This window comes from Gossypium raimondii, chromosome 7 (assembly GCF_025698545.1).
Source record: "Gossypium raimondii isolate GPD5lz chromosome 7, ASM2569854v1, whole genome shotgun sequence".
NCBI classification, from domain to species: Eukaryota; Viridiplantae; Streptophyta; class Magnoliopsida; order Malvales; family Malvaceae; genus Gossypium; species Gossypium raimondii.
Window position 1 is genome coordinate 42355219 of NC_068571.1, and position 22744 is coordinate 42377962.

General features: G+C 35.2%; 2 protein-coding genes across 5 annotated transcripts; both read right to left on the minus strand.

Annotated features, from left to right (window-relative positions):
* Positions 1-7375: 7375 nt before the first annotated feature.
* On the minus strand, positions 7376-14001 carry LOC105790205 (uncharacterized). Of its 3 annotated transcripts, none has more exons than XM_012617702.2 (6): positions 13551-14001; positions 11332-11640; positions 10740-11071; positions 10596-10659; positions 10313-10506; positions 7376-7706 (listed from the first exon to the last, which is right to left on the minus strand). In XM_012617702.2, the coding sequence occupies exons 1-5, from the start codon at positions 13902-13904 to the stop codon at positions 10333-10335; spliced, it is 1233 nt and encodes a 410-aa protein (XP_012473156.1). In that variant the 5' UTR covers positions 13905-14001; the 3' UTR covers positions 7376-7706; positions 10313-10332. The 3 variants fall into 3 exon arrangements, with proteins under 3 accessions (XP_012473156.1, XP_012473149.1, XP_012473141.1); XM_012617695.2 differs by lacking the exon at positions 7376-7706 and adding an exon at positions 9822-10060; XM_012617687.2 differs by lacking the exon at positions 7376-7706 and having other exon boundaries at positions 10092-10506.
* A 2347-nt stretch (positions 14002-16348) lies between these two features.
* LOC105790183 (long chain acyl-CoA synthetase 8) lies at positions 16349-22317 on the minus strand. 2 transcript variants are annotated; one of them, XM_012617655.2, is made up of 12 exons: positions 22152-22317; positions 20413-21020; positions 20261-20341; positions 19817-20089; positions 19508-19639; positions 19256-19429; positions 18930-19159; positions 18713-18830; positions 18417-18548; positions 18193-18327; positions 17911-18117; positions 16349-16713 (listed from the first exon to the last, which is right to left on the minus strand). In XM_012617655.2, the coding sequence occupies exons 2-12, from the start codon at positions 20959-20961 to the stop codon at positions 16549-16551; spliced, it is 2196 nt and encodes a 731-aa protein (XP_012473109.1). In that variant the 5' UTR covers positions 20962-21020; positions 22152-22317; the 3' UTR covers positions 16349-16548. The 2 variants fall into 2 exon arrangements, with proteins under 2 accessions (XP_012473109.1, XP_012473116.1); XM_012617662.2 differs by lacking the exon at positions 22152-22317 and adding an exon at positions 22018-22144.
* Between the last annotated feature and the right edge of the window lie 427 nt (positions 22318-22744).

The following is a 22744-nucleotide window of genomic DNA, read 5'->3' on the forward strand; positions in this document are numbered from 1 at the left end:
AGCAGTAGTGGAGCAAATCAAAGATGGTGGATTTTACCTCCCTGTGGTTACAGTGGAGTACATTGAAGCCAGTAATTCTATCTCCCTGGGCAGCAGTGGAATAGATTGAAGATTTCAGACCTTGTCCCCTTAAGCAGTAGTGGGGCAGATCAAAGATGGTGAATTTTACCTCCATGTGGTTACAGTGGAGTACATTGAAGCCAGTAATTCTACTTCCCTGGGCAACAGTGGAATAAATTGAAGATTACAGATCTTATCTCCCTAAGTAGTAGTGGGGCAGATCAAAGATGGTGGATTTTACCTCCCTGAGGTTACAGTGGAGTACATTGAAGCCAGTAATTCTATCTCCCTGGGCAGCAGTGGAATAGATTGAAGATTATAGATCTTATCTCCCTAAGCAGTAGTGGGGCAGATCAAAGATGGTGGATTTTACCTCCCTGAGGTTACAGTGGAGTACATTGAAGCCAGTAATTCTAACTCCCTGGTCGGAGTAGATCGAAGAAAATAAATCTTGTCTTCATGTACTAGCGTGAAGTAGATCAAAGAAGCAGATCTTGTCTTCCCATACTGGTGGTGAAGTAGATCCAAGATACAAGTCTTATCTCCCTGAAGTTGCAGTGGAGCAGACAGAAATAACCGGTCCTATCCCCTTGGAGTTGCAATGGAGTGGATTAAAACCGCAGATCTCATCTCTCTAAAATTGCAGTAGAGCAGATCGCATCAAATTTATCTTTAGGTTGTAGCAGAGCAAATTGAAACTACAAGTCTTATCTCCCTGAAGTTGCAGTGTAGCAGATTAAAGATAGCAAATTGAGAAGCTACAGCATACGAATCTTATCTCCCTGACATCGCAGTGGAGTAGATCGAAGCGCTAGCTCCTATACCTCTGAAGATGCAGTAGGAAGGAATGAAGCTACTTAAAGAAGAAAAGCACCGAAGAAGTTTAAGGCTCAGTAAGACCAGACATAATTGGGCCTTGTAGTCTTTGCTCTATTCCCGTTACACGACAATGAGCAAAAAGGGGCAGCTGTACAAGCCCAATAATGCCTGGGCCCGTACAATAACCCAAAATAGAAAATTGGACCTATCTTAATCCAGCTACGAAGCCCAATTGGCTTAAGGCATCAGAAACCCTAGCAGGTAATGATAGGTTTTAGCGCAGACCCTCCACCTCCAAGAAGTTCAGCGCCGCACGCCTGGAATCGACCACCTCACGCGCGCCGTTTGCTCCACAACTACCTGCAAAAATGGATTAAAAGAGTCCCAATCTTGTAAAATAAAGATACAAAGCATTTTCTCAGGCTATAAAAGCCGAACTTGTATACTGAAATAGGGGGACGGATCTTTTGATAGGAGGAGAAATACACAAGAAAATCGAAAAATACAGAGAGAATACTGTAAATTGAAGAAAAAACAGTGAAATAAAATCAAAAGAGGTGAATTTCATCTTAGTTTTTTTTTTATTTCTTTGTTTGTTTTATTTATTTTCTGATTTTTTGTATATTAAACAAAAAAATAAAAAGGGAATATCACCTTCAAGGATGTGCCGTTGAAACCCGAGCCTGCTTCGCCTGAATCGGGTCTGGAATGGCCGGGATTTGAATCGGCCGGTTGGTTGAGAACGGCGGCGGCGCGGAGAAGGGGTTGAAAACCTTAGCAGAGCTTTTGGCTCTCTTTTTTTTGTTTTTTTTCCCTTTATGCTACAAATGAAATTTTTTAAAAAAATTTTGTTTTAAATTGTATTAGCAAAACGGCGCCGTTTAGGTGGCCATACCATGTGATGACCCGACCAAGGGGAGGATCCGCCGCCTGACGTCACATGGTCTATTTGCTAATTGGCCCTTCCTTTTTGCGATGCACTTCAATTAAACTCATTTTGTTTCTTTTAAAATTTAGCCGCATCTTTCATTTCTGTTTCAATTCGGTCCTTTGCTGCGCAGCGTTTTGGAGGGTGGGATTAATTTCCCTTTTAGTCCCCCATAGTTGCTCACGTGTTCAAGTTTGTCCTCTTTTATTTATTTTTGAATCTACCCCATTTTTTTTTTGTTTTTAAGTTCAATTTAGTCCATTTTAGTTGTTTTTCTATTTTTTTAAAATATTTATCATTATACCATTATTTATTATTGTTGTATTATTTATTATTATGGTTATTATCATTATTTCTATATTCATGCACGCATGGTTTTTACAATATATATATATATGCATTTTTATGTATTAAACACACATATTTTTATATATAATATATACGCATTTTTTAAATATATATACATTTTTAAAGCTTTTATGAATACATGCATATCTTTTATTCATACGTTTTATATATATTTTATATCTTTTAAAACTTTTATATACTTTATTTTGTAAATATATACACATATACATTTTTATCTTTATTTTATTTTCATGATTTTCGTACACATATATACATGCATTTATTATTGGTTTTTTTATTTGATGTATCTTTTTGTTTATAAATTTATTTGTATATTATACCCACTTGTATATATTCGTAAATGTTTATTCATATATGCTTGAAATTAGAATGTTGATATCATGTTATGCATATCCTTTTTTTTAAAAATGTGTATTTTGGTTTTATCGAAGCATTAAAATCATCATATTTTTGCAAATTTCCAAAATATTTGGCATTCATGATTCTCGGGAAAGATTGTGTCCTAACTTACTGGATTGCGATTATTTTTCGATGAATTTAGAAAGCCAAGTATTTGTTTTGCAATAAATTCGCAAATTTTAAATAAAAGCTTATTCTCGGGAATTCAAAATGTTAGGTCCTAACTTACTGGTCATGACATTTTCTTCTCGAAATAAGAATTTTCAAAAGCAAAAGGCCATATTCGGGTATTTTGAAGATTTAAAAACATTGTGCCCTAACTCACTGGGTGTGGTGTTTTATTTCTTTGAAAGTCTTATTATTTTAATTCGTTCATGAAATAAAAAGTTTCCTTTTAAAATCTTTTCAAATTTTCGACACCAAGGCATTAAAAAAATCAATTTGGTACCAATTTTAGGCGTTACGAGGGTGCTAATCCTTCCTCGTGCGTAACTGACTCCCGAACCTATTTTCTCAAATTTCGTAGACCAAAATTATTTTTAAGGTGAGCCGATCACACCTCAATTAAGGATCAGTGGCGACTCCAGTTTTTGTTTTTAAGTCGATGACCAAAACTTTTGTTTTCAAAAAACAGTTTCGACAATATCCATTAATATAATTGGTTAATTATTTCGGATGGAATACTATGAAATAAGATTCGAATGTATATGAATTAGATCAAAAATATTTTCATTATTATTGTTGTGGTTGCTTAGATTATAGAATATGGTTTTAAGGATTTAATTCTTGGCGGGCACAACTATCGTCGGTTATCCGACTAACACTAGGCGCAATAATTTGTTGACTTGTTCGACTAGTGCTGGGCATACAAATGATCTTGTCAAGTTAAACGACGAGCACTGGATGCAAAACCTTATGTACAGTCTACCGTTAGGCACCAGATGCCATTTAGTGGATTATATATTTCAGTACGGTATAATAATTCATGAGAGGATATTTGTATATAAATGATGTTGTAGATATGTTTCAATGGAAATTATGGTAACTTTATAGAGATGACTTATATGTTATGAAATGTAAACTTTTGTTTAATAGTTGTAAAGGGGATCCTTTGAAAACATAGGTTACTTACTGTTTAATTTTTTACTTGACTGCAGGTTAGGTATTTACTGTTGTTATACAACTAAACATCCATGACAAATCCCGTACTCAATGTTGGTGATGTATTTTCTTTTTGAGTCTTGGCATGTACCTAGAATGTCAATTTTGAAATAATGATATTTTGTTTTTAGTGAATTCTGATGAATGTAGTCCTATAAGTTATGTATGATGTGTTTGAGTTAGTATTAGAAGAAAAAATATATATTTTGTCATTTGGTTGATGTTGAATGTGAGTAATTGGTTTGAGTGATGGATCTACTTATCCTACTTATTTGAATAATTGAACTTTGTTTGAAGTACCTATGAATGACATATTAATTAAATGATGGATGAATGAATTGTTGGTTTAGGTTGGATGTTTAAAATATGGTGTCAATGAGGGCACATTGGTTAGGCATTTAAGATGGTTGTTTTGACATATTTTGAGCATGTTTAAATGTGTTTCGAATAGATTAAATGGTTGATGAATTGGTTGCTTACTGTCCAAGAAATCACAAATTGGTAAACTTGAGTTTTATGGTACATTTAGATTCACACGGGCTACCACACGGCCATGTGTCTCAAGTCAATGAGTTACACGGATGGAGACACGGGCTGGGACACAGCCATATATCCCAACTTCGAAAGTCACACGGTCTGGGGCATTCCACACGGCCGTGTGTCCCCTAATTCTAGGCATTTTTAGATTTCACCCTAAACTTTTAAGATTATTTCAAATTAGTTCCTACCTGTTTTTAAACTATTTTTAAGGTCTCGTAAAATTATATTAAGGACTGTAAAAGTAAATTTTACTCTGAATTGGTATGATATGGCATGATTCGTTATTGAATTGTATAAGATACGATTATGAATATATCAAATTAGCATACATTGCTCATGTATCATGTGATGTTAATATTTAGCTTACACCATTGCTTGCTATGAAATTAAATGTTCTAATTGATTAGTAATGTCTGTGACCCTAATATGACGACGGAGAAGGGTTAGGGGTGTTACAGCTTCCCTACATTAATTAAAGGTCCAAAAGAATTAGTGGAATACTCTTTTCCCAATGATCAGACAATCGCCGAAGTACGCTAGGTGCGTTTCCAAATCGATTACAGAACTTGATACATACCAATCTAATACCTAACACCATTTCCACAAATCATTGTACGACTTGTCTCGACTGTGGTGCAACTTATCCACAGTCTTTTGTTTTGTGACCCGTGCCTTGTAATATAATGACGTGTAATCGTACTAGCTACGGATGTTGGCAATCAACACCGAGACGAGAATACTAGGACTCACTTTCACCATGGGTAAAATTATGTCAGATATCATGTCGGAATCTAGCATCGGATGATTCTGACTTACACCTGCAAAGTACGATATAAAGTTATGTTATTGGTAAAAATAAAAACCCCAATCAGGTCACATTATGTAAGAAAATTGAGTGACCGAATCGCGCACCTGCTATAACACAAGTATGTGGACCAGAATACTTCTTTATCATTCAGAAACCCGTCTTCTTCCAAAAAGATGCCATGATTTTCCATTTGCACCTCTCGTCGCGCATTGCGTACATTTGTACCTCTCGTCGTGCATTGCGTACTTTCCCTCGAATTTTTTCGAACAAGATTTTATGACGTGATAGTTCATACCATTCTTGTAGTTGTACTATTTTAGTGCAGTGAGAAAATTATATTTGTTGGGGTATTTCATGCCAACTTCCAATACTTAGACATTTGACGATAAGCTTGCATGGTTCTGTGCAGGAGCTACCAAAACTCTAAACTACCCTCGATGGAGAGGTCAATGTTGGTCATGTGGGGCGGAGGTTCATCGTTAGAACCACAAAGTTCTGGCTCAGTTGGAACCTACTCTAATTTTTTAAAAATATGTTTTTTCCAAACTATCCAAACCTAACTACCGAATTGGATCGGGGTCTGACTCTGATCCGTCAACAACATCCGTTGCCCCTTCTTCCTCGGCTGCATCTTCTTCCTCAGTGGCATCTTTATTTTCATCTTCAACCAAAGGGTTCAATGTACCATCGCCAAACCCGATCGTAGGGAGAAGTTATCAATTTTTTATTCCCCATATGCCCAGTAAAATTTGTACTGGATTGCCAACTGGTGTTGGTTGATGGCCCTCTGGTATAAGTGCTTCTACCGTAGGACACCCCACCATTGAAGTTAAAATCGAACGCACTAACTGAATATCGTGCACGAGTGTCGAGATTCAGGTAACACTCATACCCCGACTGACAAGTTTCGAAGTTGAAATCGATACCTAAAACCGAAGAATGTTTACCCATTGATGCTTGAGGGACATCATAATAGGAGCTTTATAACAAACCAGTGAACCCACCGCACAATCGTGTAGTAGGACTTTCTGTTTATACTTCGATTCCCGTATTAGCCACACTAGTAGTCAAAGATGGACCAGTTCTATCAGGCTCAAGGAACTCGACATAGAATTCCATTATAGCATTTCCGCTTAAGTAGTACGATGATATGACTGCCTCCAAATCGAGCTCGCATTTCACATCAAATAACTCATATTTAAATGGGTTAATTGATGCTAGATATTTACATTGTAAGCTTGAAATTTTTCCCCGGCTTGAACCCCAACTTTCTTCCAGATTCTAGTCTATAACTCACGCAATTGAATGGTACGGTTGAAAGCCAATTCCACGAACTAGGCTCTTGCAAATACAATATCGACTTCCGTATTGCAGATTTGACTATCGTAGTAAATGACGGATTTCACCCGTCGACTTATTTTAATTTAAAACGAATTAGATATTTAGAACAAAAAAATCTTCAGATGGTTATCCAAAGAAATACAAATGACACTCACAGTGAACCTCTTCAATATTTGACATGAATTTTCCATGTGTCTAAGTTCTAAATACTTCGATAATTTCATAGCAAAATAGAATAATGAGAGAGAAAAAACATGCTTCAAAATGCGTTTTAGAAGACACGTTTTCATCGAATTATAATAAAACTCTCTTCTGTGCTTGAAAACACGTTTCAGAAATCAACAAATTTCATTAGACGCGTGCTTCAAAGGATATTCAGTGCTTCAAATCTTACCAAGATCCCAGGTAAGATTTGAAACATGTTTTTCAGATATTCGATGAAAATGCCTCTCATAGGACGTATTTTCAACCACAGGGTTTTTTCCTTTACAATCTCATCCCTTCCCCACGCCAATAAATGGGGGGGCTCCCCTTCCATACTCCATCATCCCTAGACCCATCATCTCTCCCGGCCTCCATCCCTCCACTTTACAATATTTCTCTCTCGGTTTTCTTCCTCATTCCAGTGTTAAAAATTTTCGTAACTAAAAAAATTTCTTGTTTAAGGTATTCTTGTGTCGTTGATGATGTAATATTGTTTTGAGACACACACATATTATATATCCAATCGAGATGAGACCATTACTTCGAAAACCTATCCTGTGGAAGTCAAGTTCCAAGGTGATTTTGCTTTATACGATCATGGGTGTAAGCCTACGTAGAGGTCTCGATCGACGATTGTTATGAGATAATGGATCGGAGTATAACAGAAGAGTTAGTTAACGATTGTTATGTGGGCACGAGCTCAAACTTTTCGGATAGCCAAAGGTGTTTCCTTATAAATACCATACACAAGTTTAAACGTATAATTATAAGGAAAAACTGTGGGACTTTCTGTTATAATCGACATAATTTTTTTCTATTTCCACGTAGATGGTATCTTTAACCTTCCTTCTTATCCAAAGGTCAGCACCGTTGTGAACGCAGGAGGACTCTTAGACAGGTAGCGGCTATTGCGATGTAGTAAAAGTAATACTCCTTTCAAGGTGGCAACGATTTCCGTTATTAAACAACTCATTAATAATTACAACCGCTGATGCGTCGACCCGAGTTTGACCTCTACTGTGCAAGAATATCTGCTCTCCGCCTGGGAATCCTCTTATGTCCATCTCGGTGTCAGCCCTTGGATAAGAATAAAAGGTTAAAGATATCGGCTGTTTGAAAATAAAGAAAAAAATTACGTTGATTACACTAGAAAGCCCTTCGTTTTTTCCTATGATTATGGCCTCAACCTTATGTATGGTATATATAAGGCATCATTTGCAGGTATCCAAAAAGCTTGAACTCGTGACCACATAACGACCGTCAAGTAGCCCCCGATTACACTCAAATCCGTGACTGCATCACAATTGTCGACTAGGACCTCCACTTAGACTTCGACCCGTGACTGTATCAAGCCCAGTCACCCTGAAACCCGACTTCCATAGGATGAGTTTCTGAGGTAATAGTCCTATCCTAACATGATGTATGAAATGTATGTATTCTGAGATGCGTTATCGCATCCTCAACCCCTCAAATCTACATATAAACTTTCACTATTCCACTCTTAAAACACTAAACCCTAATTACTAATAAAAAACCTATCCCTAAACTAAAAAAATAATAAAATGAGGTCAAGGAGAGAGAATGTAAAAGCGTTTTCTGCTAGGCGCGTTTTCACACACTCTCTCTAAAATCGACTTATTTTTCTAAATTTAAAAAATTACCTAAAAAACCAATTAAAAAATAAAATCAGCATATATGCACAGTTTAGCTTGAATTGGCTTCGTTTAGGGGTATCCAGGAAAATGAGAAAAGGGCCAAAGGGAAAGGAGCCAGCTTTAGCTGCAAACCTGAAACCGACGCTCTGCCTTTCTCTTTAATTTGCTTTTGTAGATTTTGTTTTTATGAGTTTTGTTGTTATTTTGCAAGAAAGCTTTCATTTTTTTATACTTTCTCTTAAACTTCGGGGGTTGAAACTTGAAGTATTTTCACCATTCTTAATTGTAATTATTATTAATGTAATCTTTAATATTTATATTTTTATCAATTTAAATTATTTTATTAAATTTGATCCTCAATCATTTTAAAAGAATTAAATTTGATTTTAATTTTTAAAATATCAAAATTATTATTTTCATGAAAATCTTGATTAAAATATTAAATTTTAACCCGACTACTTGTATAACAATTTACATATATTTCATGCTATTATTTTTTTTAAATATGAACCTTTTATAGTTTTTAAATTATTTGTGGAGTGGACATAAATGATAAATCTTGACATGTCAACATGAAATACATGCGGACTATTTCATGAGTTGTCATATCATAATCGTTAAAAAACTAATGTTCTAGTCAATATTTCTGTTAAAAAGGTAATTTGACTCTTTTAATAGGTTAATGACCAAATTTAGTTTAAAAAAGGGATCAAATTGACAAAAATGTAAACATGAAAGCTAATTTATCATCATGCCATTCTTATCTTGTGAGATTATAATTTGATGCATTGATGATAAAGATTTTGCTTTTGCCAAAATGACAGTAGAGTCTAAAAATTTTATCAAATAATCATGGGATAATGCAACATTTAGTCTTTGAATTGACAACTATTTCAATTTGATCTCTAACTTTTTTTTATCCACATTAGTCCTAGAACTTTACAACTTTTTCTAATTTTGATCCTAGTTGTGACATGACACATTGCACCATGTCATCACCTAAATTTTGTTTATATAATATATATTTTAGGTGATAACGTGGCACAATATCAGAGTGCCACATTATCACACGAACCAAAACTGAGGAAAATTGTCAAGTTTCATGTCTAACATGGACAAAAAGAAATTAAAGATTAAATTAAAAAAATTTGTCAAGTTTAGGGACTAAATATTGTTTTAAACCAATAACTGTCCTTAATGTTGGTTAATAGAAAACGTTAAATTCTATTAATCTCTACTATTAAATTGTCCCCTGTACTATTGAAAAGGTTAAATTTTGCTATTACCCTCTCTACATTGAAAGTACCAACTAAGTCCTATTGTAAGGATTGGACCAAATTAGTCCTACCAATAAGTGAACCAATTTAATTGCTTTACTATTAAAAAGAATTAAATAAGATCAAATTTTAATAAAATTAACATTTACTGTTTAATAAATGATATGAAAATATTTTTTCATTTGCAATTCAACTCCAAATAAAAAAAAATTCATTCTTGTAAACATAAAAACTTTCAAAATATTAACTTTGTCAAATAGTAAAATGTTAACTTCATAGAAATTTGGTCTTATTTGATTCTTTTTAATAGCACAAAAGACTAAATTGATCAATTTAATAATAGACCTAGTGTGATCTAATCCCTACAATAGAGGGAGCTATCAAATACTTCCACCCTTTCTAGCTTCTAAAATCTAAAGGGACTAAAGAAAAAATTTTCCATTGGGGTGAGAGCAGTGCTCTCTGCTTGTCCCTCCTGGCACAGCCCCTGCCTCAATTCCTAGAAGCAATATGGACCAAAACAATTGCCATTAAAAATCATATATTTCAACTTTGGCAAATGAGACATCTATAGCATAGTCAGCTGTACAACTAGAATGACGCAAGCATGGCTACAACAAATTTTTTTTTGGTTATGTCATAGTTGTAATTGACCATGTTCTTTTCTTTCCTCTACAACACATTAGCATTGTATAACAGAGTTAAACAGCCTTAGATCAGAGACACTATCGATGTGCACAGTATCTCGTACCTGTTGACTGCTAGAGAAGGCTATGAGATATTTCTCTCTTCCATTCTTAGCTTCTTGTAAAGTCCGCGTTGGTGTTCAATAAACTGCAAAAATAAATCCCTTAACTCCTTTGCTTTATTGTATTCCTTTGTCCCATAACAAACAACCTTCAATTCATTGTTGAATCCAGCAACTTTTCTGTTGAGTAATTTGTTCTGTAAAAATGTAAATATGCTTGAAGTGTTAAAAAAGGTAAGTAAGGTTCTGGTTTAACGGGTCAAGCATGGCCTTGTATTGGACTTACCGGAGAGCTGAGCATTAAGGTCCAATGATCATTGGTTAACAATTTTTCAGTGGCCACCCATGGTCTGCAGGCATTGACATCAAAGGTTATTCTCAGAGCAAATCTAAGGTACTAAATTACAATGGTACAAAAACAATCACTTACCGCCCATTCAAGGATGCAATGAAATGATTAGGATTCTGCAAAAACCCAAGCAACCGTTCAAGGTCTTTTTGGCAATTCATCATAATGACACCATTGGTGTATGGCTCCCATGGTAGACTCGGGAAAATATATACTCGTGTAGTGATGGAAGTTTGTTTATGGATGAACTCGGAAACTGTTGATGAGGACAATTCCTTTTCAAGATTCTGAACTAGTATTTTGTGAAGGTTTTTATCCCCTCCTAGATCAGTTTCTTCTTGTTTACTTGCACAACCAAATTCTATTCCTCCTAATGGCCACACCGCACTCAAAGGCCGCGGAGCACACTTCCTCTATAAATATAAAAACCTTAAGATCACAATCCAATATAATGCCACCATAAAACACACTTGACTTACATTTAAATGGAACTTAAAAACACAAAGAACACCAAAATACATGCATCCATAAATCTCCAGAAAGCACCTAAAAATTGTGTTGGCCAGCAAATCCACTTCAATTCAATGTTTACCAATTCCACAACTACTACTTCTCCCTACAGCTACATGCTTAAACAAAAGAAACTCGAAAAGATCACAACAAACAAACTTACTTGTCTTATACACTCCGATGAACTTGGCTTCCACTTGACAATTGGGCTACCCTTGTTATCCTTATGTGGAGCAACAAGATCATTGCTAGTGCCAGAAACAGATTTACATAAGGCCTTATCTATTTTCTGCAATGCTATCTCAATGAAAGATGCAAGTTTTGGCGGTATCTCAGAACCCTGGAGAAGGCATATATTTGCAACCCCCTTGTCTGTTATGTTCCCAACATTAGGACCGTGTAGCCAAGAGATTAGGAAGGTGCACTCACACTCTTCTTGTCCATTTACATAAGAATGCTTCTTATGCAACACCTGATATATATATATACCACTTAATAAGAACTCAACATACATTTTTATATAAAACAAACTTTATGAGCATGACCGAAAAGCAAGCTATGTTACAAGGATAGTCAATAAGTGTCAAATACGATGTGTGTTTGACATGAGTATTGTTATAACACGAAAGTCTCTAGGAGATATGCAAAAGCTCAACCAAATCCCTCCCGAGAAGTTCTCGAAGCTCATGAGACCCCAAAAAAGGGGTCATTCCCAGTGGTTCTTATGCAACATTTATAATGTGAACCACCACCATTTCTAGTGACTCTCTGCACTGGTGTGAACCGCCATAACAAGCAACCCCAACTTTTATGTTATAACAAGTATAAACGCCAATTCATAAGCAACAACATTGCAGAGAATGAATTTATTTACTATTTCCATTTTTATAGTGAATAACTAAATTTCCTATTATAGTAACAATAAAATGAGGCCTTTTTCTAATAGTTTCATCATGGAAAAGAAGAGAGTAAATATAAGAGGCTTTATTTCAAAACACAACCAAAAAAAACACTGTAACCCATCGAAGCAACTGCTCGTATATCTGGCGTTCTATAGCCAATATTTGGGATGAGGTTAAAAAGGGAGTCTATTGGTCAGTGGGTGATGATAGATTGATTAATTTTTGGAATGATGATTGGCTAAGGGAAGTGGACATTCTATGGCAACATTACATCGGTCTTGCACCCCTACAGGATTCTCTTCGCGTCTGTGACATTGTGGCGGAAGGGGTGTGGAACGTTCAATGGTTAGTCTCGGTGCTTCCGCAAGCGATTGTGGAGCGGATATTGGCTTACATACCCCCTTTGTTGGAAGCAGGTGCGGACCACCTAGCATGGAGATGGCTGTCCGGGGGGGAATTCTCTCTATCTGAATCCTATCAACATTTGATTACCACAAATGAACTGGATAGGATTGCAAGTGATGAGCTCACTTGGAGAGTAAAGGGCGCCGAAAAGGGTTCGAGTGTTCTGGTTATTGGCTCGAGACAGACTCTTGACAAATGAGGACAAGGTGAAGTATGACTTCGTTTCCTTTCTGTGATCGGTGTGGACTAGACGTAGAGTCTATAATACATGCTGTTAGGGACTGAGGGTTTTCTAATTTAGTTTGGAAATCTGTTGTACCGAGAAGCGCGTGGAATGTCTTTTTTAGCTTGCTGCTTGTTCGATGGATCATTTGAAATATTGGGAATGAAGATAATATAGAGTCCTAATATGGTGAATGGCTTACTTTCTTTTCTATTATTACTTGAGTTTCTGTGGAAGAGTCGGAATGAATTCATCTTCACTGAAGCGAGTAACAGCAATCATGCTCTCTTAGCTGCAGCTAGAGCTTGGACAAAGTCTATATATATATTAAAGGAGTGTCTAGAAATTGGGTTTCTAGATCCATGACTAAGGATTGGTGGCAATTTCCTATTCATGGAAGGGTTAAGGTGAACGTCGATGGCTCGGTTTCAAATTCTAGACCAAGAGCGGCCATAGGTGGAGTGATGAGAAGCCGAATGAAAGTAAAATTTCGACAGATCTGAGAAACAATAACAGGGTGACAGATTGTATCACCAAATAGGCTCGAGACAAAATGGAACAAATAATTATTCATAAGATACCATCGAGTACTGTGAGAGATTTATTAGATGATCGCGCTCTGGCCATTGCTCGATGGAGATTAATAGTGATGCAATTTTAGCTTAAGGATACATCATTTTATTTTTTTTAAAAACACTGTTAGCACAAAAGGTTCTATTTTTATACACATTAAAAATTTCATCTACAAAACAACAATAACAATGCAGTAGAATTTTTATAACCAAAAAAAAAAAAAAACTGCAAATAAGAATCTATTTCAGTAATAGCAAAGATTTGTGCCGTTGTGCGTACCTCATCAATGATAGCGTCGTAAAAGCGAACGTCGTCATTTCCAAAAGAATCAGAAGAACAGACGCGCATGCCTTTCACGACCATGGAACAGTCCGGATCCTGGAGCTGAGCGGAGGCCTTACGGAACCTTCCGATGAAATCGTAAACCTCGTAAGCGGACTTGAAACTATCGGCGATAAAAATGTTGTCGTAATCATCAGAGAAGTTGTCGTACTTGACTCTCATTTTGTCACCTGAATTGCCTGCAAACAATACTCGAACATTATACCAGGCGTCATCTGGATACGATCGGAACTCCGCGTTGTAGCATTCCTCCGCCGCGTCGGAGAAGCTATCGTCGCCGGAATGTGACATTGCTGACGAGAGAAAACGGCTTTTGCTTTTTTGGTCCTTTTTTGTGGAATTATAAAAGCTGCCTCCGTTTTCGTTCGGTTATTGGAATTTTGCAGGGATTACATTTTACACTATCAATACTAGATTCTAGAATATCCCTCGATTTTATTTTTCACTTAAAAGATTAAACTATTATAAATTTATGTTTCGGTGATTAAATTTTGCTATAAACTGATAATTAAATTATTTTAAAAAAATTATTTAAATCACTAAATTGATAATTTTTTTGAAAGTCCAACTAATGAGTTTCAAGCAATAATACGACTATTAGTGTAGTAGATTAGTACCTATTGATGTGTAAAAGAACATATCCTAAATCAGCTTTGATCTGAATATCAATGTTGGAGATCGGAGAATAAAATTATTTAGATTTTAACTTATAGATTCGTGATATTCAAAAGTATTTCATGATAAAAAATTGAATTGGAGAAGAGAAAGTAAATGAGAGCTCTCGATCGGTAGAGGCGGTTCGAGCATAGAACGCCATACGGTAACAATTTTAATAGCTCAATTACTTAAATAAGAACTTTGAATAGTTTAGTGATTATTATGTAACTTGTTAAAATTAAGTAGTCAAAACATAAACTTACTAGTATATATATATATATATATATTAAACTTAAACTTACTAATAATTTAATAAGGGTTAAATTTATCCAATTCTTTGTTTAGGAGTAGTTAAATGTCAAAACAAGGGAAGACAATAAGACTAACTAAAACCTAGATGAACCAAATTTTATAAATTTTAAATAATTTTTTAATTTTTAATTTTAATAATTTATCTGCTTTGAATTATATAATCTTAAATTGAAAATTGATTATTTAATTGATTCGATTGTAGATTTTATTTTAAAACTATAACATTTAAAAATAGTAAAATAAAAGATAAATCTTTTAAAATAGTCAAATAAAGATGTAATAATTCTTAATATTTGCATGACTGTTCTTAAAATTAAAATAATTAATATCTTGATTTTTTTGAGATAAAAATTGATTATTCATTCGAACTAAATGAGCAATATAACTGGAGAATAGAGTTCAAAACAGTACTAAAATTGAGAGATGTGGTTGTATAAAATTGTGATGTCACCTTTTTTGTTTTTTCCTTTTTAAGGGGAGAATGACAATTGAAACGCATTGCATTTCTTGCCAGTGTGAGTTGCCGTGTTGTCGGATCTACTAGTCCATCTAATCCTGATGTTTCAACAACTCCTCACAGTCCGATACCAAGCCCACAAACTCGGACCAATCCTCATCCAACTAATACAAAGCAAAGCAGAGTTGTTAAGCGTCTATAAGAGCTATACCTCTCGACGATAGATGGGTATCTAACCATCGCAATTCCTCCCTTAATGCAATAGCTTCCGCCACCTTCGATGCAAATCGACCCTCGACAACTGAGGACATGGCCTGAATTAAGTCACCTGAAACACCTTGCACAACCATACCAATCCTGCACCCATCAGCATCGTCAAAAAGCGTCACATTGACCCAACATACCCAATCACCTTCATATTCCATCGTCCCTACCTCCACCACCTGCTTCCAACGTCATTCATTCTCCGGTTATAAGCCTGTGCCACCTTCCAATCTCATGAAAACGCAACCGCTTGGGCCACAATAGTATAAGGCGTGACTACCTTGTTGTGCCATAGCAATTGATTACGTGCCCACCATAATTTCCTACTAATATCACAAAATTCTTCCAATATAACGACCTCATAGTTCCTTAATAAATCAATGAAACTTTCATAAGAACCTAATGTAATATTCCTTAGCTTTCCCCATAAACACCGAACAGCAGCAGCCTTATTACACCTTAAAACAGCATGTGTTTCATCTTCCACTTCTGAACAAGATTTGCAGGCTAAGCTGCATTGAACCCTCCGATCCAAGAGACTAGTATTAGTCGGCAAAATTTTCCGCAACGCCTTCCAAATAAACTCCTTCACTTTGGGAGGAATACAAAGCTTCCACACTGACTTCCAATTCACCTCTATCAAACAATCCTGACTATTAAGATATAAATGACATGCAACGTGATAGCCCGAGTTTACTGTCTACCCTCCCTTCCTATCAAAGTGCCAAATTAGTAGTATATCTCTAGCCGCATAAATCGAAACAGGGATTGAAGCTGTAGCTTCTACCTCATGCACATAAAATCGATCAAAAAGCTTATGTATATCCCAGCCTTGCCCATTTGGAAGTATTAGATACCTAACTTTAAGTCCCTCCTCCACTCTAGCACTTCACCTCTCCAGCCGGTATTTATAGTCCCTTCGCAGCCACAGACCGGACTAAACACTTTCAAATAGCCCAATAACCATGCAAACTTATTAATAGTTTAAAATAATGTTGAATGTAGTTTTCCAAAATAAATAAATGATGAAAAGTTGACAGGTGGCTTAAAGTAAGAGAAACTAATAACTGAAATCAGAGCTTATTCTTTTAGAACAAAACTACTAATTATCTAATACAACTCATCTATGGAGCAACACTGTTTGATTTTTTGTCTCCACATACATGAAAACTTACAAAAAAGATGAAAGAGAGCATATGACGGTGAAAATACCAAGGTTAAATCAATGCATTTATTAGGGGTATATTACTGGTACAACTTTTGGAGATCATCTTTGAACTTTGACTTTATTTGTTCCCTCTTTATTTTGAGTGCTGCTGTGACCAATCCTGATTCAGGTGTCCATGGTTCTGCCATCAGTTTAATCTTTGCAGGTATTTCAAATTTGTCTAGTTTTGCATCTTTCCCCACCTGCATTTTCAAAAAAAAACCAGCTCCAGTGTCATATAAAACATTAGAAAAGTTGTAATAATTTGTTTAATTAAATAATGTTTTATATAATTTGTGTTACACGAAACATTATAAAATTTGTAATAATTTGTGTAGTCAATGACAAGCTTATAATACCCTAACCCTCCACCTTTGTATAGTTTACATCTTGCTCACTTACATCTTGCTCACTCTACTAAAAAGATAGACAAATTAGTACTTCACATTATATCAAAGAGTAAACTGTTTGATTATAACAATATAAATAAATAAAATTTTAATAAAATCAGTAGCGGGTCTTTAAGTTTTGAAGGAGGCTAGTAAAACTTTCAAGAATTTTAGGAGCTCAAATTAAATTTTTAAAATTTTGTCAGATTAGTGAGAATTTTCAAATACTTTAAATGAGTTCAATTAAATTTTTCAAAAAATAAAAATAAAAATTATAATGAGGATTTTCAAATATTTGAAGGGTTTAATTAAATATTTTAAAAACTTCAAAGTAGAAATGAAATTTTACAAAATTTTGGGGCATAATTAAAATTTTCTAAAATTTTAAGGAAAATCATTTTGAGGGCCAATTTACTTTTTAGTCTAAAATATTAGAGCCAATTTTTCAATAAAAGAGGCAAAGTATAAAAATTCAAAATATGTAAAAGAGAATTCTAAAGATTAAAATATGACATTGGTCCCTACTCTTTACAAATTTAAAATTTAATCCTTGTACGTTTAATTTCTAAAACTTTAGTCCTACTTTTCAGATCAACTGTTTGTTAAGTCAACGCGTTCATTAAGTCATTTCTTAGTTACTTCGCTACCAATGAGTATTTTTTGTTTCAAAATGTCATCAACAAATTTAACAAAAAAATTTAAATGTAGAGGACTAAATTCTTAAAATAAAACTACAATAACTAAATTCTAAATTTATAAAGAGTAGAGGATCCTATGACATATTTTAACCAATTCTAAGATTTAGAAAAGCATTTTTTTTAAACAAGTCAAACTACAACATTGTAGGTTGATGCCTAAACTAATGAGAAACCAACGATAGGACTAGATTGATATAATATCAATACTCTGAACCAATTTAGAATCTCAATCATAATTTTTAAACCAATTTAAAAACCTGAATCATACTTTAAGGATGTCAGGGAACTTAATCCAAAAAGATAATGAACTGACCTTTGAAAGTGATTTTTGGACTTCACTAACAGTTTCAGCTTTGCCACACAGTTCTGGGAAATCTTGGTACTTTATGCCAGCTTCTACTGCCCACTTCTCAAGAACGTCGCGTGACGGAACAATTAAAGCCACACAATAGCTGTGGAAGGGATCAGCATGCACCATCAAATTGTCGACAAACTTGCTTGACGTCAATGCTGCCTCAACCTGCAATCAGCATTTAAACAAAATGAGCATCCCATCCAGTATCAGCAAATGAGTACTCGGTTTTTTAATAATCACCTTTCCGAGAGATATATACTCTCCATGTTGAAGTTTGACAATGTCCTTTTTCCTATCGATAATCTCAAGACATCCATCAGGATGAAATTGTCCGATATCCCCGGTGTAAAACCAGCGCATGCCCCTCTCATCGACCTGCAGGTGCAAGTGAACAACGGTTTATATAGTCAATACTTACAGGCTATGAGACCAACATGAACTTGCCTACAAAGCATGGAGTTCACCTTGTAAACCTCATCGGTTTTCTCAGGATTGTTGAAATAGCCATGAGTTACACTATGTCCCCCAACAACAACCTCTCCTCGAGGCATTGGTTTGTCGGATATTGAATACCCACCTTCCTCCCAATTGACAAGCTGAAAAAGTAAACCAATTCCAACATATCATACATTATGAACCTCAAATAAATACCAACACGAGTAACTAATAAATGTTAATTTGAAAGCTAAAGGAGTACTTCCAGCATTTTTTTCATTAAAATATACCAACACGAGCATCGGCCATCCCTTATGCGGCATACCTTAAGGTAGCAACAAGGAACGGGTGGCCCAACTCGGCCTATAGTTGTATCATCCCACTCAGTGAAAGCACTTCCAGCACATGTTTCTGTCAAGCCATATCCTTGACATACGGGAGCCCTAAAGAAGAAAATAAGATATGTATCAGTACCGGAAAAAATGAGAGAAACTAATTTATCATCAAACTATATAGATCTCTCAAGTGAAGAGAATCATTACCCCATGCAAATGTTGATGAAGCGTTGGGAATTGGCAGATAAAGGAGCCCCACCAGAGAGCATAAGTCGTAAGCGACCTCCTAGTGCAGCATGTACCCTTTCAAAAACAATAACATCCCACAACCATCTCTCAAGTCCCCAAGCACCAAACCAGCTTCCTTCTATAGATTGCAGTCGACGTTTATAAGCAATATCAAAAAGTTTCCTTGCTAATCCTCCCTTCTCCTCAACCTACATGAAATAGAACCAATTAGACAGTTCGCTGTTATCCCATATATAAGGGAGCTAAGAGCAACACATATCTAAGGGACTTAGACCAGTTCGCACCTTTTTCAGAACTCCATCCCGGACACGATCTAATATAGCTGGAACGGCTGCCATTAGAGTAGGCCTCAATACAGAAGCATCTCCCTTAGTCCCTCTCATGATTTTACTAGAAGTATCAGTTAGTGTCAAAGGTGAACCATAGCCAATTGCACAACCTGCACTCAGCATCACCGACTGGAGAACAACACAGAACCGTAAGAATAATCTTGATGCCATTGACAGGCAACCAAAAAAAACTGGATATGAACCTACCTCAGCTGCCAATTCCAAAACATGAGCTAAGGGCAAATATGCCAAGTATACATCATTCTTTCCAATTCCTGGGATCACAGTCAAAACCGCTGCAGCAAGGGCTACAATGTTTCCATGAGTTATCATAACTCCCTAAATCATGAAAGAGTTACATAATGTTAGCCTATATAAACAAATAACCACGACACAACTAGTTGCTCAGTTGCAAAGGCCAATTGGCAAATTTGCTAACATTGCTGTAGGTAGGTCCCTAAGCTTTCACATGCAAACAAAATACTGAACATAAAAAAACTAAATTTAGGAGCGTACCTTTGGCAGACCTGTACTGCCACTTGTATACATAATAACAGCTATATTGTCCTTGGAGGGTAGACTAGGCGGAACAGGTGCTCTTTCCCCAAGCAACTCAACTTCATGAAAGGACGAAACACTCAAGCTACTCATACTTCCAAATACACCAGAAATATTGGCAGCTTCATTGTCTTCAAAGTAAATGATACTTGAGATCGTCTCCAGGCTTGGGCGTATTGCAGCCAACTTTTTTAACTGCTTGGATTCACAGATCAAGGTTGTTACCTGTGTCTGTCATAATAAAAACACTGAATGAGGACAAGGAGCATTGTGAAATGAGAGACGAGAAGCAAGTAAGACAAACAATATTGTAATCATATAATCACATTGTACATACAATAGAACATTTAAGAGCCGACAAATTCAGGGTCGCAAAGTAAACAAACATGATAAATTTCTCACCTCATTTAGGGAATGGGTCAAGGCATCTTCACCTAGTGAAGCATAAATAGTGACAACTGTTATATTCTGCCTAAGGCAACCCTGGAAGTCAAAGAGATCTGCATAAAAAACTTGGAATAAGAAGTGTTAAAATTGAGGGATCATAGCAATACCTGTAAAGCAATTTGCCATTCTGCTCGAGTTTCAGAAAATATCGCAATACGAGTATCAACATCATGACCAAAATTAACAAGACCGGACGCAAAGTGACAAGCACGTTGATAAACTTCTCCATAAGTTTGCCATTCATAATCCCCAAGCTGTAGCTTCTCGAATTTCCTTCCATCACTAGCAGTAACAAAGTCCTTCTTAATTACTTTTCTTGTTCCAAGATAATGATTCCGTGAATACTTCTTACAACATTGCTCGAAAAGTTCAGCTATTGTAGTGGCTCCTTCCCAAGGACACTGAAGCAACTCAGTGGTTCGAGCATTGCGCACAGCATAACCTGTTTCACCACCCACTTCGACTGGAACTCCTCTTTTTTTCCCCTTTTTCTTTCTCATGATAGAGGAAAGCAATATGGGTACGATCACAGCAGCAATAGCAGCACTCACAATCCCATATGTTCCATATTTTTCCCCAAATGATGACAAATAATCATCGACATGAAATTTTTTTGTCAAGGGTTGGCTGAGAGTTGTCGCTTTGGTGTTCTTCATTCTGAATGTTTATATTGAAAGCCTATAACATTCCTTTACAAGACCGGCCTGAAAATGAACTATAAAATAGACAGAAAAGGTTAACAACTCGACCAAACATTCACATATCAGAGAATTAAGCTTTCTAATCAGAAATTCTTCCCAAAATAAGAGGCCTACGATATTAAACTATTCATGACTAAATCAAAGGTATAACGGTCTTGCCGACGAAGGCACAGTTGAAGTGGCAAACTTGTTTTTCATCAACATCATAGACTAGATTCGAGTCCTGTGTCAACCATCCCCTCCCCAAAACTTTGTAATGATTAAAAACAAAGCATAATGGTCTTGACAGTCCTTTGTATAATGGCTTACAATTTGACCATGGCTAAAAAACAAGCAATACGTAAGTAAATCCAAAAAAATATGACTGAAGCTAAGAACATGCAATGGTATATAGCAAACTAAGATAAAGATATTATAGAAAAACAATAAGGCATGATATAAAGAAGAATTGAACTTTATTTCACGTTTTGCAGTAAAAAAATGGCTAATTTCCCATTTCCACTATAACTTCATCCCTGAATGTATTAAATATCATGCATGATGAAACAATGAGAACAAAAAAATTGGTTCATAAAACCCAGATGTAAAACAGCACATCATGATCATAATATACATAAGCTTTTCTAATAATTACCACATCAGTGAAGTCAAATTCCGTAAATCCAAAATAAATAAATAAATAAGACTAGTGGTCCTTCAATCCTCATAAAAACAAAAACCCAGAAAAAATAAAGCAGCAAAAACCAGCGTTCACTATATTGAGAAATAAGATGCAAAACCTTGATCAAATCCCAGATTATTGAAGCAATCAAACAAGGTACAAACCCAATTCAAAAGTCATCACTTTTATATGTCTAAAATCAAACTAAATCGACCCCAAAAATTTTCTAGAAATGACTATCCAAAGATCATGAGAAGTCGTCACCTTTACATGTCTCTAACAGCAAACTAAATCAACTAAAAAAGAAAATTTCTAGAAATGACTATGCACAGATCATGAAAAGTCGTCACCTTTACATGTGTCTAACAGCAAACTAAATCAACCCAAAGGATAACTGGCAAAATATATTCTAGAAATGAACTCTAAAATGAGAATATTGATGAACAAAATATGTTGGTTTAAGATTTCTTTTTTCCTTTTTTACCTTCAACACTGCTTTTAAACTTGGAGAAGCTGTGAGAAGCAGAAAGAAGGGAGGCAATGCTGTTTTAGCTTTCGTATGAATGAAGATTGCTGTGTACAAATACTATGAAATATCGAAATTGAATCTATTAAAATAATGGAAAGGATAAGGAAAAGAAAAAGTTGATGTAACAGATTTTTTTCCATAGAAGGTATTTAAAATGATTTGATTCGGTTCGATTTTGTAAGCAATGCCGGTGAAATTGCCATTGAAGCTATTATACTTGGTGTTAAATTATATTATGTTTTTTTATTTTAAAATAAATAAATTATTTCTATTAGATTAAAGAATAAATTGATATTTTGTTAAAATTTTATCGATTTCTATAATAAAAATTTGATTTATATATATCAACATGAAATACACGTGATACATCAACAATCTAATTTTAACTTTTAATCTACGGATAATACTTTTAGCGAATTATGCAGCATAAACTAATGTTTTTAATTCACATACTTCAATTTGAGTAATATAATTTTTTATATTTTTTTAATTTTAAAATTTCATATCTAACTCAATTACTTAAGTTAAATTTGATTATTAATTTTGTA